Below are 19,979 nucleotides of genomic sequence, written 5' to 3'. Positions count from 1 at the left end.
AATTGTCTGTATAAAACCAAGGCCTGGGAAGGAAATCCCAGACCAGGACTAAATTACAAACTTCCTAGCCAATGGTACATTTAAAAGAAGTGCAGATATATACATAGAGATGGCAGAACTTTTATTCTAAGGTTTTTAAACCAAATAAAGCTAACCTGGAAAATATAAGTTTAAGGATACTTAAACATATATTGAAAAAAAAAGTCATGATTCTAAGGATCAGCTAGAATCTGTTGGGAGAAAAAAAGGATTGTAATACAGTTCCTGTCCTGCAGGGGCTAATGTCAAGGTTGGGTTGACAAGGCTAACACACATAGCCTAACTACTGTGCTGGCTGAATGCCGTATTAGTTCAGGCTGTAGACAGTGGGAGGAGGGAGAGCCCAGCATAGAAGCAGCAGATTGTGGATATAGGATCCTTACTTCCTACAGATGTAGATCTATGACTGACCTGGCTAAGGTGACCAAGTGAACTGTTAGCAAAGCTCAGAGTACCTAAGCTCAAGCTCTCATGCTTTCCACTTATTCTGGAACAATAAACATTAGACAAGTCTTTGTTTAAGAAGTAATCTAAACCTCTTTTCCAATGAGGCAAATCTAAGTAATTCCAATTCAGAAAAGATACATTGCTTTTTTTACCGGAAGGTAACACAAACTTTAATATTCAAATTTCCTCCCATGTTTCATGTAACATGTAATTTTATATTATTGTGTAATATTGAGATGATAGTAATTCAATATAGGGGGAAAAGAAAAGGAGGAAGACAGGAATAGGGAGAGAAGGAGGGAGGGAGGAAGAAAAGAGAAAATAACTTAGAACCTAAATGTTTACCAATAAGGTTAAATAAAATGTAGTATATACATACAATGAAATATTATGGAATCATTAAAAAGCATGAGCTAGAAATATATGTACTACTGACAAAGAAAGATCTTGAAGACATGTTAACTGTACAGAGAAAATTGCTAATTAAAATAAGGTATATAAAAGTTAAAATACATGCACATGCACACACACACACCATCATACAACAAAACTGTATTTTTATATATTCCCATCTAAGTATATAATCACAGAGAAATACCTCTGGAAAGACATGATCCAAAATGTCAGCAATCCCTGGGAAGCATGGGATTAGGAGGCAGGAATGCTGTGTTAAAAATATACATCTCTATTGTTTAAAGACTTCCCAACTTGCATTCATGTACTTTCTTATTTCTCTTAGAGTAAAAACCAAAGACCTTTACAATGCAGTATATTCCACCCCAACTTCTCTGATTTCACTTTCCCTTTTACTGATTCTAATGCAACCAGACTGATCTCCTTGCTGTATCTCAAATATTCATATGTTGACCTATCTTATGTTTTTTTTGCACTGGCTGTCTTGCCCTTTGCCAGAATGCTCTTCCTCTATCTATCTGACTCATTCCCTCACTTTCTTCCAATTTTTCTTCTAATGATGACTTCTCAGTGAAGCCTCCCAACTTAAAATTGCAATTCCTCCTACTAGTGTTCTTAACCTGCCTCATCTTATTTTTGTTGATAGAACTTATCACCTTCTAATATATTATTTAATTTTTTATTTATTGGGTTTTCATTTGTTCTGTTTATTGATATAAGCAAGTCTCTAGAATTGCTCCTGGTATACTGGTAAGTTCTTGATAGAGCATATTAATCAACTCACAATTCTTCACAAGAATATATTCATTTTTGTTTTCTATATATGATTATTTAAGAATCACAGATAGTAGTTCAGTTGGTGAGAGCAACATCCTAATACCTGCCAAAGTTGCAGGTTTGATCCCTGGTCAGGGCACATATAAGAATCAACAATGGTCCCTGTCCAGTGGCTCATTGGATTAGAGCATCAGCCCAGTGTATGGATGTTCTGGGTTCGATTCCCAGTCAGGACACACAGGAGAAACAATCATTTGCTCCTCTCTTCCCTCTCCCCCTTTTCTCCCTCTTGCCCTCCCATAGCCAGTGACTCAGTTGTTTCTAATGTGACCCCAGGTGCTGAGGATAGCTCAGTTAGTCACAGTGTGTCAGCCTCAGACACTAAAAATAGCTTGGTATTTGAGCATCTTCCCTAGACAGATTGCCAGATGGATTCTCATGAGGGTGCATGCAGGAGTCAGCCTCACTATCTCCCTTTCTTTCACCTAAAAAAAATCAACCAATGGCCTGACCTGTGGTGGTGCAGTAGATAAAGCGTTGACCTGGAAATGCTGAGGTTGCCGGTTCGAAACCCTGGGCTTGCCTGGTCAAGGCACATATGGGAGTTGATGCTTCCAGCTCCTCCCCCCCTTCTCTCTCTCTGTCTCTCCCTCTCCTCTCTGAAATGAATAAATAAATAAAAAAAAATCAACCAATGAATGCATATATAAATGGAACAGCAAATTGACATTTTTCTCTCCATTCCTCTCTCTGAAATCAATAAATTTTTTTAAAAGTGTTAATCACAGATAACCACCAATCTCACAAACAAAAACAAATTCTAAAATATTAGACTAAAATATTTGAGGGCCTCAAATTCTGGCTCAAAACTAAATAAGACAGAACTTATGGGTAAGAAGCTTACTGAATGGAAGCCCTTCATTTACTTAGGCACACTATCTAACAATGCATGTTGTCTTACCCTGGAATATCAGTTGTTTCAAACAACTAGAAACAAAGCAACCACTCCCAGGAACTTCTATGAACTCCCCAGCTATTTCTTTAAAGAGACAAAGGGCCAGTGAAGGTCCCTATATCTTATAAGGTCAACACTGTGCCAAAGGTGAAAAGTCACAGCAAAAATCATAATTCTTATTTTGAGGCCTCTTTATTTCTTTCCCAAAAAAAAGTAAATCCCTAATGACATAGATGGAATTTAATCCTCAATTTTGAATGAGAAGATATTGAACTCTTTGAAACAGAAAAGTGAAAAAGGTTTTATATAGCAGCTTCAGACCAATATTCCAGGGGGCAGCAAGATGACGATGGATAGACAGATGTACAAACTTCCACCTCCCAGAACCAAAGTGGATTACAACTTAATTTTAAGAAGCATCATCTGGAAAAATCAACTTTGGAATAAACTAAGAGGACTCTTTAACCAAGGAACACTGAAGAAGACTGGTAGGAAAAGTGGAAACATGGAGAGAGCTGCCCAGCTCCCCGGAGCAAACAGCAGCCAGGAGAGACAAGTGTGGTGGGAAGTGAGTTTAGCGGAGAGGGGAGGGTCCTGGGCCCCAGGAACAAAGCTCCAGCCTGCAGCCCCAGAACCTAGAAGAAGTGTATAGACAGTATTTAGCTGCAAAACAAGTCAGGACACTGTTTGTGAGAAAGAAGACAGATTTCTCAGACCCAGGATTCTTCTTAAAGGGACTGCGCAGAAAACCTCTTTCACAACCACTCACCTGGGGCTCTGGGGGATGGGGAGAGGACCGGAGTAGCAGGGAGAGAGTGTAATCTAGGAGGCACAGGGAGAAACACTTTGAGGAACAGCCACCCTAACCCCTGGGCTGAGTCACTCCCCAAATCTGAAGTGAATATTTCCCCTGGAACCAGCAATACTAGCAAAGGGAAGCAGGACACCAGCCAAATAAGCTTTTCTGCAGCACTCATTGCAGAGTCGCTTAGAAGGAGTGAACATTCAGGAATACAGTATTGAGTGCTACGATCTGAGCTGCAGCACCCCTACCCACACTGCTGAGGGCTTGCTGGAGGGCCGGTGGTGGTGGGACAGCCGAAGCACAGTCCTGACGGTGGGGGCAGAAGCCGGGCTGGCCAAGACTGAGGCCGGGCGTGAGTTCAGTCTCGCCTGGCGAGGGCAGAGCAGGCACACCAAGCAGTCCGGCAGCCGCAGGGGAAAGACCAAAGCCTGAGAACTGCAGAGACCCACGGCTAAGCGCAGGCACATAGCTCCACCCAGCCTGCAGGCCTGACTCAACAGCACAGCTTTGCTCCTCCGCGGAGCCGGAACTTGCAACTCCGCCCATGGGGGCGGGGCAAAAGCTGGAGAAGAGGCAGAAACCGGTGGCTGAGCACAGGTGCGCAGTCCCGCCCAGCCCGTGGAGCTGGGGCTTGCAGCCCCAGGCACAGTGGGCAGCCCCACCAGTGGGGGCGGGGCGAAGGCCCTGGTCATGGAGGCTTGTAGATTCCAGCATGTGAACAGACTCCTCCAGTGGAAGAGAGGCAGAAACCTCAGCAACAGCCACAGCTGGCAACGCCCATACCCGAAAGCCAGAGGCAGCAGCAGAGAGGGTGGCAGGCCTGCAGACAGACCACACCTACGGAACACAGAGGCCACACCCTTCTTATACACAGACAAAACAGCAGGGTCCCCAAACTACAGCCTGTGGGCTACATGCGGCCCCCTGAGGCCATTTATCCACCCCACTGCACTTCAGAAGGGGTACTTCTTTCATTGGTGGTCAGTGAGAAGAGCACAGGATGCATCCACATCCTGTGCTCCTGGAGTACTGTATATGGCAGTGCTGCAAAGCCCGGCTTTGCTCTCGTACAGTACTAATTCCAGTGACAGGGGACAAATGCCTCACGACTCCGGAAGCACGTCATATGATGCACATCCAGTCTGCGGCTGCAGTGCCCCACATCACCAGAAGCAGTGTGAAATAACAGCAGACGTAGGAAGAAAGGCAAAGCACTATAACCATTACTACACAGTACAATGGCCCCCATACTCCCCCAAATGTACAACAACATAATGGCCCCTATAACCTCCCTTTGCCCAAAAGTCTTCCCCCACATTACTACACACCATGTTTCCCCTATTATAAAACCCTGTCTTATGTTAATTTTACCCCCAAAAGACAGGGGCTGTCTTATTTTTAGTTCCCACTGAAATACTGGTCAGTTTGTTGATTTAAATTTACTTGTTCTTTATTGTAAATATTATATTGGTTCCTGTTTTTTTTTTTTTACTTTAAAATAAGATATGTGCAGTGTACATAGGGATTTGTTCATAGTGTTTTTTATAGTCCAGCCCTCCAACAGTCTGAGGGACTATGAACTGGCCCCCTGTGTAAAAAGTTTGGGGACCCCTTAAAAACAGGCAGGCAGAGAAATGCAACCCAAATTAATCAAGAGAAATCCTCAGAAAAGGACTTGAATGAGTCAGATATAACCAAATTACCAGATGCAAAGTTTAAAATAATGATTGTTAAGATGCTCAAAGATCTTAGAATAGATCTTTGGGGAAGATCTATTCTTTGGGGAAGATCTTAGAATAGATGGTCAGGGAAAAGAATATAGCAAAAGAGGAATAAAGCTTTAAAGAATAAAATGGCAAGAAACAACTACATATCAATAATAACCTTAAATGTAAATGGATTAAATGATACAGTCAAAAGACATAGAGTAGCTGCGTGGATAAGAAAACAAGACCCATACACATGCTGTCTACAAGAGACACACCTGAAAACAAAAAATGCACATAGACTGAAGGTAAAATGATAGAAAAAAATATTTCATGCAAATGGAAATGAAAAAAAAAGCTGTAGTAGCAATACTTGTATCAGACAAAATGGACTTTAAAACAAAGGCTATAATAAGAGATAAAGAAGGTCACTACATAATGATAAAGGGAGCAATCCAACAGGAAGATATAACCATTATAAATATCTACACACCTAACATAGGAACACCTAAATATATAAAGCAGACTTTGATGGTTATAAAGGGCAAGATCAACAGCAATACTATAATAGTAGGGGATTTAAATACCTCACTAACATCACTAGATAGATCCTCAAGAGAGAAAATTAACAAAGAAACGGCAGACTTAAAGGACATACTAGATCAACTGGATTTAATAGATATCTTCAGAACCTTTCACCCTAAAGCAGCAGAATATATATTCTTTTCAAGTGCACATGATATATTCTCTAGGATAGACCACATGTTAGGGCACAAAAGCGGTCTCAACAAATTTAAGAAGATTGAAATTTTCTCTGATTACAATGGCATAAAACTAGAAATCAACCACAACAGAAAAACTCAAAAATACTCAAACAGTTGGAAACTAAATAGCACGTTATTAAATAACAAATGAGTTAACAATGAGATCAAAGAAGAAATAAAAAAATTCCTAGAAACAAATGCTAATGAGCATACAACAACTCAAAATTTATGGGACACAGCAAAAGCAGCACACCTATGTTAGGTGTGTAGATATTTATAATGGTTATATCTTCCTGTTAGATTGCTGAGAGGGAAGTTCATAGCATTACAGGCATACCTTAAGAAGCTAGAAAAAGCTTAAATAAACAACTTAACCTGGCATCTAAAAGAACTAGAAAAAGAACAGCAAGTAAAGCTCAGAGGTAGTAGAAGGAAGAAAATAATAAAGATCAGAGCAGAAATAAATGACATAGAGGCTAAAGAAACAATACAGAGGATCAATGAAACAAGGAGCTGATGTTTGAAAAGGTAAACAAGATAGATGAACCTTTACCCAGACTCACCAAGAAAAAAAGAAAGAGGACTCAAATAAATAAAATTAGAAATGAAGTAGAGAAATAACAACTGACACAACAGAAATACAAAGGATTGTAAGAAAATACTATGAGGAACTGTATGCCAAAAAATTAGACAATCTGGATAAAACGAACAAATTCCTTGAAGCATATAATCTTTTAAAAATCAATCTGGAAGAATCAGAAAACCTAAACAGACCAATTACAACAAATGAGATTGAAACAGTTATCAAAAAACTCCCAACAAACAAAAGCCCAGGGCCTGATGGCTTCACAAGTGAATTCTACCAAACATTCAAAGAAGAACTAACTCCTATCTTTCTCAAACTATTTCAAAAAAATCAAGAGGAAGGAAAACTTCCTAGCTCCTTTTATGAGGCGAGCATAATTCTGATTCCAAAACCAGGCAAACACAACACAAAGAAAGAAAATTATAGATGAATAACCTGATGAATTTAGATGCTAAAATCCTCAACAAAATATTAGCAAACCAGATCCAGCAATATATGAAAAAAAATCATACACCATGATCAAGTGAGGTTTATTTTGGGGAGGCAAGGCTGGTACAATACTTGCAAATCAATCAATGTGATTCATAACATAAACAAAAGGAAGGAGAAAAACCACATGATAATTTCAATAGATGCAGAAAAAGCATCATGATCAAAACTCTCAGCAAAGTGGGAATATAGGGAACATACCTCAACATGATAAAGGCCATCTATGACAAACCCACAGCCAACATCATACTCAATGGGCAAAAATTAAAAGCAATCCCTTAAAATCAGGAACAAGGCAGGGGTGCCCCCTTTCACCACTCTTATTCAACATAGTCCTGGAAGTCCTAGCCACAGCAATCAGACAAAAAGAAGAAATAAAAGGCATCCAAATTGGAAAAGAAGAAGTAAAACTATCATTATTTGCAGATGATATGATATTGTATATAGAAAACCCTAAAGTCTCAGTCAAAAAACTACTGGACCTGATAAATGAATTCAGCAAGGTGGCAGGATATAAAATTAATGCTTAGAAATCAGAAGCATTTTATACACCAACAATGAACTGCCAGAAAGAGAAATTAAGGAAACAATCCCCTTCACTATTGCAACCAAAAAAATAAAGTACCTAGGAATAAATTTAACCAGGGAGATTAAAGACTTGTACTAGGAAAATTATAAAACATTGATAAAAAAAATCAAGAAAGATACAAACAAGTGAAAGCATATACTGTGCTCATGTTTAAGAAGAATAAACATCATTAAAATGTCTATATTACTCAAAACAATTTATAAATTCAATGCAGTACCAATTAAAATACCAATGACATACTTCAAAGATATAGAACACATATTCCAAAAATTCATATGGAACCAAAAAGAAACATGACTAGCCTCAGCAATCTTGAAAAGGAAGAATAAAGTGGGAGGTATCACACTTCCTGATATCAAGTTATACTACAAGTCCATTGTACTCAAAACAGCCTGGTACTGGCATAAAAACAGGCATATAGATCAATGGAACAGAACAGAGAACCCAGAAATAAGCCCACAGCCCTATGGACAACTGATATTTGACAAAGGAGGTAAGAGCATACAATGGAGTAAAGACAGCCTCTTCAACAAATGGTGTTGGGAAAATTGGACAGCTACCTGCAAAAAAATGAAACTAGACCACCAACTTACACCATTCACAAAAATAAACTCAAAATGGATAAAAGACTTAAATGTAAGCCGTAAAACCATAAGCATCTTAGAAGAAAACATAGGCAGTAAGCTCTCTGACATCTCTCGCAGCAATATATTTGCCGATTTATCTCCACGGGCAAGTGAAATAAAAGACAGGATAAATAAATGGGACTATATCAAACTAAATAGCTTTTGCACAGCTAAAGACAATAAGAACAGAATAAAAAGACAAACTACATGATGGGAGAACATATTTGACAATACGTCTGATAAGGGGTTAATAACCAAAATTTATAAAGAACTTGTAAAACTCAACATCAGAAAGATAAACAATCCAATCAAAAAATGGGCAAAAGAAATGAATAGACACTTCTCCAAAAAGAACATACAGATGGCCAATAGGCATATGAAAAAATGTTCATCACTAATTATTAAAGAAATGGAAATTAAAACCACAATGAGATATCACCTCACACCAGTCAGAATGGTGCTCATCAACAAAAGAACACAGAATAGCCTGACCAGGCAGTGGCGCAGTGGATGGAGCGTCAGACTGGGATGCAGAGGACGCGAGTTTGAGACCCCGAGGTTGCCAGCTTGAGTGCGGGCTCATCTGGTTTGAGGAAAAGCCCACCAGCTTGAACTCAAGGTCGCTGGCTCCAGTGAGGGGTTGCTCGGTCTGCTGAAGGCCCGCGGTCAGGGCACATATGGGGAAGCAATCAATGAACAACTAAGGTGTCGCAACGAAAAACTAGTGATTGATGCTTCTCGTCTCTCTCTGTTCCTGTCTGTCCCTGTCTATCTCTCTCTTTGACTCACTCTCTGTCTCTGTAAAAAATAAATAAATAAATAAAAATTAAAAAAAAAAAAAAGAACACAGAATAAGTGCTGGCAAGGATGTGGAGAAAAGGGAACCCTCCTGCACTGCTGGTGGGAATGCAGACTGGTGCAGCCACTGTGGAAAACAGTATGAAGATTCCTCAAAAAATTAAAAATCAAACTGCCTTTTGACCCAGCTATCACACTTTTAGGAATATACCCCAAGAACACCATAGTACTGTTTCAAAAGGAGAAATGCACCCTCATGTTTATGGCAGCATTGTTCACAATAGTGAAGATCTGGAAACAGCTAAGTGTTCGTCAGTGGACGAGTGGATTAAAAAGCTTGGTACATATATACAATGGAATACTATTGGGCCATGAAAAAGAAGGAAATCTTACCTTTTGCGACAACATGGATGGACATGGAAACTATTATGTTAAGTGAAATAAGTCAGGCAGAAAAAGAAAAATATCATATCACCTCACCCATTTGAGGAATCCAATGAACAATGTGAACTGAGGAACAGAATTGAGACAGAGGAGAGATCAAAGGAACCAGAGGAAAAAAGAACAGAGGGAAAGGGGATGATAGGATGGGATAAACCTGAAGGGAAGGGGGGAGGGCGCTATGGAGCGGGCATAAAAGAGATGTTGAGGGAAGTATGGGGAATGGGGGATGTATTCAGGGCAACACTAGAATCTATGTAATCACAATAAATTAAAATCAATAAAAATAAAATAAAATAAATAGCAGCTTCATCCTCTGCTTCAAAGAGCAGTAAAGTCCTTCAGTCAGAGGTGACTTTTATCAAATTCAGTAGCATGAAAGTGGGGAGAAAGCCACCCAAATTAACAAGGTGGAGCCTGACCTGTGGTGACGCAGTGGATAAAAGCATCGACCTGATATACTGAGGTCGCCGGTTCAAAACCCTGGGCTTGCCCAGTCAAGGCACATATGGGAGTTGAAGCTTCCTGCTCCTCCCCTCCTTCTCTTTCTCTCTCTCTCTCTCTCTCTCTCTCTCTCTCTCTCTCTCCCCCCACCTCTAAAAAAATGAATAAAAAAAAATTAACAAGGTGGAGAAGTAGGGAAGATGTATTTTCACGAACATTTATTTACAATGTGTCCTTCCATAGACTGTAATCTTTCTGAAAGGAGGGGCATTATCTGTACCCTAGTGGCTCAGGCAAATTTTTTTTTCAGTCTTATTTCCCCCCTGGTTTTAAGCATGCCTCAGTGCTCTGAGAGACAATAACAGAGAGCATTTCTTAACCACTTGAAAATTATGGAAGGGCCTTTCTTAGCACCCCAAATTTGTTTTGTTTTTCCAGCCTGTGTTGATTTATAATAGTCTTCAGAATTCTCTAGAATGAATCCATACAAATTTGTAATAATCTACCCTTAAATTTCAGGTTATGGAAAAACTGCTCCAAAATTTCTTTAAGGCTTAGAAGAAACTCAAAGTCTTAGTTATTGTTTAATAAGAGTAAAAACTCTATGTTCCATGTCTTTATTGTCAAGATTCACAATAATTATTTTTAAGCTCCTCAGTACTTGTAGTTTGAGCTTCTCATTTTGCCGATTATATTATATATTTCTCAGAGTGAAAGGCCACATGTTAAGCTTTTGTAGTCAAAGAGTATGGTGCTGTTCACATAGTAATTATTTAATCAAGGCGTTATAATCAGCTTTATAAACCAAATGATAATATAAACTGAGCCTAGAAATTTTACTCCAGATAAAAATCACACTTGTGGTAGAACTTTGAAGTGCGGAATTTGCTTCAGTGGCTGCTTCTGAATTTTAAATGCCAAATACCACAGCCGAAAATTAGTAACTATGTCAATCTTCCTTGCCAACTCTTCACACTTCTTATGTACTGAACTGGTGACACAAGAAGCTCTAGGAGAGCAAAGTTCAAATCAAAGCAAGCACGTCTATTGGGTAGACCAGCCTTAGCTCTCTTTATTGCCTTGAAGGTTTGTGTGGCTGTTTATTAAAATTTAGAGTCTGAGAAATCAAAGAACGGTAAAGTTTATGACTGGTGCCTAGATTAGCTCCATAGAGAAGAGAGATTCACAGGCAGGAATCATTGCCTGGTTTTTCTTTTGAAGATCTAGACGACAAATACAAAAAGTTTTATATATTTACATAATCATGTGTTTCTATGTTTTTATATATCTTTTGTTGCAAAGAAGGCAAATGGAATGGCATGCAGGAAGAAGAGATTTAAAAATAATAAAAAATTAAAAACAATTTATCAATTAATGTGTCCCACAGGAGATGAGTATGATATAAAACTGTGGTATATGAGACCATAATCATAAAAATCTACAAGTTTATAGTCTATATTGATACATAGCATATGAACTGTCTGGGGAGAGAAAAACTTTTGCTCTATCCTCTTAGGTATACAGAGAGAGGGTCCTCAGGTTATGACACAGTTCTGTTCCTATGACAGTGATATAACCCGAATTTTGGTGTTAGTCAAAACATACCCTAGTTTAAGTCACTAACCTATCCTAACACAGTTGTAAAAACATAATCTAGAACATAAAAACACAACTAAGCCACAGAAAAAGGAAAGGACATAAATATACTGTTCTGTACACTGTACTGTAGTAACAGAAAAAAATGGCAAAAACTGAATGTAAAAAGGATTACAACACTAACAGCGTAAGCTGAAAAACTCAGATCTCAATTTTTTTAAGTTTTTATGGGAGTGAGCATCATAAACTCAAAACATCATATGTAGAGAATGTCATAACCTGAAAACCTCCTGTAGTTCCTGGGGACCTGTGAATTAAACTGACAAATTAACAGGAGAAAAAAGGTTTATTCTCATGGAGGTAGCTAGAAGCTAAATGGTTAAAGTTTGAGTCATATCTACCTAACTTAGTAGGGAAGAGAAGGGAGTGGAGAAAGAGTAGGCTGACGAGGGAGAACAAGTAACTTTCTTTAGGAGAGGTAAATTGGCTTACAGGAGAATAAACTGAAGAAAGCTTGCGATAATATTTGTTTATGAATATGCAAGTGGTCTTTTCCATCTTTTTCATGGCCATGGAACTCTCCTGGAGATGGATTTATAATAGGTTTACTCTTAGTCTCTTAGTAACACAGTAATTTGTATTCTTTCTATAATTCATCTTTTTAGGGGGGGTGTACTCTTAAGTTTTAAAATAAGTCTCAGGAATGAGATAACTGTTCTTTATTCTAAGTATGTCATTCATGCATTCCCAACTTTTTTTTTTAATTTTTTAATTTTTTATTTTTATTTATTCATTTTTAGAGAGGACAGAGAGAGGGAGAGAGAGAGAGAGAAGGGGGGAGGAGCTGGAAGCATCAACTCCCATATGTGCCTTGACCAGGCAAGCCCAGGGTTTCAAACCGGCGACCTCAGCATTTCCAGGTCGACGTTTTATCCACTGCACCACCACAGGTCAGGCCTTCCCAACTTTTTTGAATGCCTATTATGTGCCAGGCCCTGTGCTGTTAGAATTATATAGAAAAAAGGACCTAGTCCCTGCTTTCAAGGAATTTACAATCTAAAGGTAAAGGGAAGGAAACAAAGAATTATGACATAAGGTAGTAAGTATTAGAAGTAAGTATTGGATGTCATAGGAATAAATAGAAGGAAGACTTAATCCAGGCTGGCAGAGTCTCAGAACAAACATCTCAGAGGACATGACATCTGAATTTTGACATTAATCAGAGAAACACGTAGGGAGATGTGTTACAGGGAGAAAGAAAAATGTACACACACTGGGATAAAGCTTAAGAAAGAAGGTTGAAGTGGAAGAAATACTCAAGTGGCAGGAAATGGACCACAGAGTAACAATCTTTTATGCAAAGAGTTTTAACTTATTTAGGAGTTGAGATTGACAGAAGGCAAAAATTGGCATGCAGTCATGGGGATGTAGAGAATGGACAAGGAAGACCCTGAATGCAGGGAAGACAGTTGGGAAGCTAGAGAGTCAGAGGAGACAAATAACAAACATGAAGGAAGAAAGGGGTATCAGTGGGAGCCACTGATATTCATCAAGGTAAGTGGATTAGCCCTGGGGTCGAATTCAAAAAATTGTCTTTAAGACTAACATCCGTAAATTTAGTACCTATGTTTTCTTCTATGTAATTTATTGTTTCTGGTCTTATATTTTGGTCTTTCATCCATTTTTGAGTTAATTTTTATATATGGAAATAAACAGCAGTCTAGTTTTACTCTTTGCATGTGGCTTTCCAATTTTCCTAGCACCATTTATTGAAGAGGCTTTCTTTTTTTCATATGTTTTTGGCTCCTTTGTTGAAAATTATTGGCCCGTGTACATGTGACTTTATTTCTGGGCTCTAAATTCTGTTCAATTAGTCTACATGTCTGTTTTTTGTTTTGTTTTGTTTTTGCCAATACTATGCTCTTTTGATTATCATAACTTTGTAGTATAATTTGAAGATCAGTAGTGTGATACATTCAGCTTCATCATTCTTTTTTCTCAGGTTTGCTTTGGCTATTCAGGGTCTTTTCTAGTTCCATACAAATCTGATGATTTTGTTGTTCTATTTCTTAAAAATGTCATTGAGATTTTGATGGGAATTGCATTAAATCTGTACATTTGGGTAATATGAGCATTTTTACTTTGATTCTTCCAACCCACAAACAAAAAATCTGCCCATTTCTTTTTTTTAATTTCATTGTATTTTTTTCTCTTTTAATAATGCTTTGTAGTTTTCAGTATGTAGGTCTTTCACATTCTTTATTAAGTTTATTCCTTTGTATTTTATTCTTTTTGTTGTGAAGGAATTGTTTTGTTCATTTCTTTTTCTGAAATTTCATTGTTATAGGAATGCAGTGAATTTTTGTACATTGATTTTGTGTCTTGCAACTTTATTGTATTTGTTTTATTGTTTCTAACAAATTTTGCTAAAGTCTTAAGGGTGTTCTACAAAAAATCATGTCATCTGCAAAAAGTGACAGTTCTACTTCATTCCCAATTTGGATGCCTTTTATCCCTTCCTCTTGCTCTGGTTAGGACTTACAGTACTCTGTTGAGTAAAAGTGGTGAGAGTGGACATCCTTGTCTTATTCTTGATATTAAAGAAAAAGCTTTCAATTTTTCACCATTACGTATGATATTGGCTCAATAAGGTAGAAATCATCATGACCATTTTCCTCTGATGTACCAACAAATATTTTAGAAGAGGAAAATGAAAAAGACAAGTTTTGCTTTAGATTAAATCAAAAAGATTTTAATAGATAATGTACTTTTTTCAAAGATTCTTTGCATTAATTTTGCAAACAGCCAGAATGTGGCTACTAAAAGAAATTTCCAACTATTCATTGACTCTTTAAATCAGTGTTCATGCCCTGGCCGGTTGGCTCAGTGGTAGAGCATCGGCCTGGCGTGAAGTCCCAGGTTCGATTCCCGGCCAGGGCACACAGGAGAAGCACCCATCAGCTTCTCCACCCCTCCCCCTCTCCTTCCTCTCTGTCTCTCTCTTCCCCTCCCGCAGCCGAGGCTCCATTGGAGCAAAGATGGCCCGGGCGCTGGGGATGGCTCCTTGGCCTCTGCCCCAGGCGCTAGAGTGGCTCTGGTCACAACAGAGCGACGCCCTGGAGGGGCAGAGCATCGCCCCTGGTGGGCATGCCAGGTGGATCCCGGTCGGGTGCATGCGGGAGTCTGTCCGACTGTCTCTCCCCGTTTCCAGCTTCAGAAAAATACAAAAAAAAAAAAAAAAGATCAGTGTTCACAGGGTCACATAATAAATGTTGGTAAGTCTGGATGCAAAATAAACACAGTTGGATTAAGTGTTTAATGCATGTACTTTATTAAAATGGTGTTTTGTACATTGAGATATGATGTTAGTCTGTTCAGTTATTCAATACATACATTTAAAACAAACAATGATCAAAGCAGCAATCAAATCAGCTCACTATATAGGAAGTGCTATATACCCAAGAAGTACTTTGGTGAATTATAAAACAAATGTGTACCAGAGCACTTTGGCAGAAATTACCTTAATTTTGGATATACCAAGCTGCTATATTATGTACTGGAAGCCAACAGCAGATGAGTCATTCTTGAAGGTGGAAAAACGACATGATTTCACAGCTCAGAACACTCAATATGACCATCAATGGACCATTTCAACAATCTAACAACCTATGACAGTTGCAAGAGTCAAGTATTATCATTCTAGATACCAAATGCAACAGGTAGGTCATCACAATTTGGCTTTTTATTTATGCTTAAATCATCCAGATAAGTGAACCTAATAAACAAAATGTAACCCAACCAAAAATGTCTTATCACTCTTCAGACATGTGAAAAATTGAGGTGCTAGGCCCTGGCCAGTTGGCCCAGTGGATAGAGTGTGGCCTGGTGTGCAGATGTCCTGGGTTCGATCCCTGGTCAGAGCACACATGAGAAGCGGCCATCTGCTTCTCTCCCCCTTCTTCTCCTCCTTCTCTCTTTTCCCCTCTCACAGCCAGTGCCTCAATTGGTTCAAGCATTGGCCCTGGGAACTTAGGATAGCTCAGTTGGTTCCAGCATGTCAGCCTCAGGTGCTAAAAATAGTTCAGTTGATTCCAGCATTGGCCCCAGACAGGGGTCATTATTTTACTGTCATGTTACCCTGGAATTAAGTCCATTCTTAGAAAGGAAACTAAACGTCCTGTCTAATATTAAGAGTTAGCATAGGTCTATTTATTCTCTGCCAAGACTCTAAAAGAAAAAAAAAATCAAATTCCACTTTGAAAAAATACTTTCTATTTAAATTATATGCTAGCAATCCTTCAAACTAAGAAATCTTTTTTAAGCCCTGGCTGGTTGTTTCAGTGGTAGAGCGTCAGCCTGGCGTGCAGGAGTCCCGGGTTCGATTCCTGGCCAGGGCACACAGGAGAAGCGCCCATCTGCTTCTCCACCCCTCCCCCTCTCCTTCCTCTCTGTCTCTCTCTTCCCCTCCCACAGCGGAGGCTCCATTGGAGCAAAGATGGCTCGGGCGCTGGGGATGGTTCTGTGGCCTCTGCCTCAGGCGCTGGAATGGCTCTGGATGCAACAGAGCAACGCCCCAGAGGGGCAGAGCATCGCCCCCTGGTGGGCATGCCGGGTGGATCCCGGTTGGGTGCGTGCGGGAGTCTGTCTGACTGCCTCCCCGTTTCCAGCTTCGGAAAAATGCAAAAAAAAAAAAAAAAAAAAGAAAAAAAAGAAATCTTTTTTAAAAAAAGATGGGAATTTGAGAAAAGTTCACATCATAGAGTACAGAGATTCAAAACTGATCCCTTCAAACTATATTTTTTCAGGAAAAAAGTGCATCAGATTTTGAAGCACTTAAACACAAAGATCTGAACAAATTAAAATTTGCAGATTACTGCAAATTTTTGCAGAAAAACAAATTTTCTCATGGAAAGCATTACAGCATTTACTTTTGAATGTATAAGGTAGTTAACTCATGAAAAATTACAATTTCAAAATAATTTTGGCCTGACCAGGCAGTGGCACAATGGATAGAGCATCGACCTGGGATGCTGAGGACCCAGGTTTAAAACCCCAAGGTCACCAGCTTGAGCGCAGACTCATCCAGCTTGAGCATGGGGTCACCAGCTTAAGCATGGGATCATAGACATGACCCCATGGTCGCTGGCTTGAGCCCAAAGGTTGTGGCCTGAAGCCCAAGGTTGCTGGCTTGAGCACGGGGTCACAGGCTCAAACCCCTGTCAAGGCACATATGAGAAAGCAATCAATGAACAATTAAAGTGCTACAATGACAAGTTGATGCTTTCATCTCTTTCCCTTTTTGTCTGTCCCTGACTGTCCCTGTCTCTATCCCCTACTCCACTAAAAAGTTAAAAAAAAAAAAATGAAAATTTCGCCAAATAAACATTGGCAAATAAAGTTTGGCAACACATTTTAGAAAGATGACTTATATACTACATATAAATGAAAGACAAACAAATACAATTGATTTCAGTTTAATTACATTAATATAATTTATACCATAACCTAAACCCACACAGTGATAGCCACATGGCAAATTTAGTTACAACTAAAAAAAAGAAAAAAACTTATAAAAAATCCTTTTATTCACTACCATTTGCATAATTCTCAATAGTAGACTTAGAAGCCTGATATATGCATGCTTATCTTTTATGGATCACAGTAATCTGCAAATTATTCTTCATCACTGTGGTTTGAAAAACAAACACAAGGATGTTTTATACCTTAGTCAAAGTTAACTGGTGACAGGTTTTAAAAGCATTTGAAGTGAAGCAGAGCAAAGGTCAATACCTACACACCCTACAAATTTCTCTTTGTCAAGCCTGGCAATCCACCTCAATGCATCAGTGACTGTTAGACCTCTGAACTTGATAACATCACTCCCACCCTTAGTTTTTAAAGTAAAAGGGGGATAGCAAAGTGAAGAATTCAAAACAAAACAAAACTTACATTTTTAAATATCATTTTGTGCTTCAGAGTTTTTGTTTCCTTGTTAGTGTGGAAATCCTTCATATTCCAAAATGTAGCTTCCGTGTTTATGTTCCAGAACCTGACTCAGAAAGAGCGTTTTCCAGCTTTCCTACCTTTGCACCCTCACTTCTCAGAAAAGTAGGAGACTATATTCTACCCTGTAATATTCTTCTTTCCTTTAACAAGATTTCTTTTTAAAAATTGTAGCATTACTTTACTGTTTTCTTCCCAAAAAGCAACTCCTGATTAATATAAGCTGGAAAACTCCAGATTTATTTTCTTCCATTCCCAAAAAGCTGAGAAAACGTGAGCATAAATCTTGGGCCCTTTTCTAACAAGCCTTTAGATAAAACTTAAGAAAAAAAGTCAACCCTGAAAACTGAGAGTTTAAGATAGATACTATACCAAAGTTATCTTTTCAGTTTTTCTTTTTTTGTTTGTTTGTTGTTTTATAGGGTTCAAAACAAGAGAGAATTAGTTGAAGGTGTGATCAGAAAAAAAGCGGGTGTTTTATTTTTGTTTCTACAATAAAACTCCATGTCATTCATAACACCCAATATTTTTCTAATGTTTTACTTTATATGCAAATTACCATGTGACAATATAACTTTAACATGCTGGTTTTGTTCCTAGGTCTTCCTGAGTTACCCACCATAAACTATCTCCTACAGACATTTTTAAAGTTTCTTCATCTGCTAATAACCATCAGCTCTCCACTGTAAAACTGCCCTCCGTTTGTCAAGACTCCCTAGGTATAAACATATCAATAATTTAAAGCTAACTATTAAAGGAGTTATGCAGGATTGTTCCCTTTAAATTGTATGTTACTCCAAAATATACATATGTACATACACTCACATATAACAAATTTACACTGTCTGCAGAAATAAACTGCAGGTATAATTCCAAACACACATTTGGAGATTCACATTTTAAAAGCAAGCTTACATGCAAATAAAGGAGTTTAGTTTTATACTCCTAAAGTACATAGCAAGCTGAAATATAGACTGTTTTGATGTTTTAGATTTATCTTTTCTTATGAGGCTTAGAAATAAGCAAAAAGGAGACATAAACCTCAAGCTATACCTAGCAGTATCAGTCAATCTGGTATTATTAGTGGCAAATTATCCAACTTGCTTACTCTATACAAAAAGTGATATAAATACACTATATACAAAAGATAGAGACAACAAATGAAACTTCATACAAGATACTTGATACCACTGATATTTAACTTTGTATAGCTTTGACCAAAGGACTCAGCCTGTGCATTCTTTTCTGATATGAAGAAATAGTCACATCTCCACCGTATTCTTAGCTACTGAATAGGAATGAATTGGGGGAGAGGGGGAACCTGGTGACACAGTTGAAATATACAAGTACACTACTTATAAATAGGTATATACTTTAGCAGTCCTAATAGCTGAATTAATTCCTTTTGCAATGTTATATTTACCAATTAAATGGACTAGAATACAAAATATAGTAACAGGGAACTCATTTTCATACCAACTGCTTGGTACAGTTATTAAAAATTAAAACACTTGCTGATGACACATTGAGTAGCTGTCAAAATACAGACTACTTTTAAAGAACCTGAAGACAAGAACCTGTTCAAATGGATAAACAAAAGTGATCAAAAGAAATTAATAGCTGCCTAAGAGTTTTTAAAATTAGAAATTCAATACTCAGCAAGTTTATCAAAACCACTTTTCATATGCTCACTTAGAGACTCACAGTAGCTGAATTACACATATAGTTATAGTGAGTATGTACAGGTGAACATAAAATGATGGGTATTTCTGAAAAACGACTATGGAAATGGTCACTAAGTTTACACTGGCTTGTGTACTGATCTAGTGAGTCACAGGGTCACTCTGGTACAGAAGACTTTTTGATCCAATCAGTTTCTTGATATAATTAGTGAAAGTCTGTTGCACAGAAACTCATTCCCAGCAAGCAGTCAGGCCCATCGTCCACTGGAGGCAAAGCTTCTGCTGAAGGAGAAGTTGATTTCGGAGTTCTTGTATTTTCCCCAAGCACCAAAAGGTACTACTATTATAGTACTGTTATCTTCAGCACCAAACTGTATTGCCTGCAAGGTTTGGCAGGAAGAAAGAGAAAAACACGGAAATCAGAGTCTGTACAAAGAGAAGTCATCCTTCCTCTGGAAAGTCAAACTGATTTAACACAGTTACTAACCCAATTATGTCACAGCACAGTGGTTTGTGATTCTTTCACCATGTATCAATGCTCAGTCTACTCTATTGCACATAGAATAATACAAGAGTAAAACAACCATATTAACTATATTCTACCACAGCAATTTTGGCAATAGAAACACTCACTGGTGGGCTAAAGTATAAGATATGCAGCTCCTGAAGAAGAAAATAGCTATAAAGTATTTAGCATAGGGACTAACACAAGGTAAAGATTCACAAGATATTAGTCCCTACCTAGCAATTCTGCTTCTAGTAATTTAGCCTAAAGAAATTATAACCTAAGGAAGTGAATGTGTATAAAGATATAACTA

At 38.3% G+C, this 19,979-nt stretch overlaps 1 protein-coding gene and 1 pseudogene across 3 annotated transcripts in view; both read right to left on the bottom strand.

Annotated features, from left to right (window-relative positions):
• The window catches only part of LOC136306606 (E3 ubiquitin-protein transferase MAEA pseudogene), a 53,324-nt pseudogene extending 49,195 nt beyond the window's left edge, over window positions 1–4,129 (bottom strand).
• A 10,654-nt stretch (window positions 4,130–14,783) lies between these two features.
• PPM1K (protein phosphatase, Mg2+/Mn2+ dependent 1K) overlaps window positions 14,784–19,979 on the bottom strand; it is a 34,857-nt gene continuing 29,661 nt past the window's right edge. For all 3 annotated transcript variants that reach the window (XM_066232533.1, XM_066232532.1, XM_066232534.1), the window contains exon 7: window positions 14,784–19,541. In XM_066232533.1, coding sequence (XP_066088630.1) covers window positions 19,410–19,541 — 132 coding nt within the window. In that variant the 3' untranslated portion in view covers window positions 14,784–19,409. The remainder of the gene's footprint in view (window positions 19,542–19,979) is intronic.

Source organism: Saccopteryx bilineata, chromosome 5 (genome assembly GCF_036850765.1).
Source record: "Saccopteryx bilineata isolate mSacBil1 chromosome 5, mSacBil1_pri_phased_curated, whole genome shotgun sequence".
Classification (NCBI taxonomy): Eukaryota; Metazoa; Chordata; class Mammalia; order Chiroptera; family Emballonuridae; genus Saccopteryx; species Saccopteryx bilineata.
Note: the sequence above shows the minus strand (reverse complement) of the source record. Positions and strands in the feature narration are given on the sequence as shown.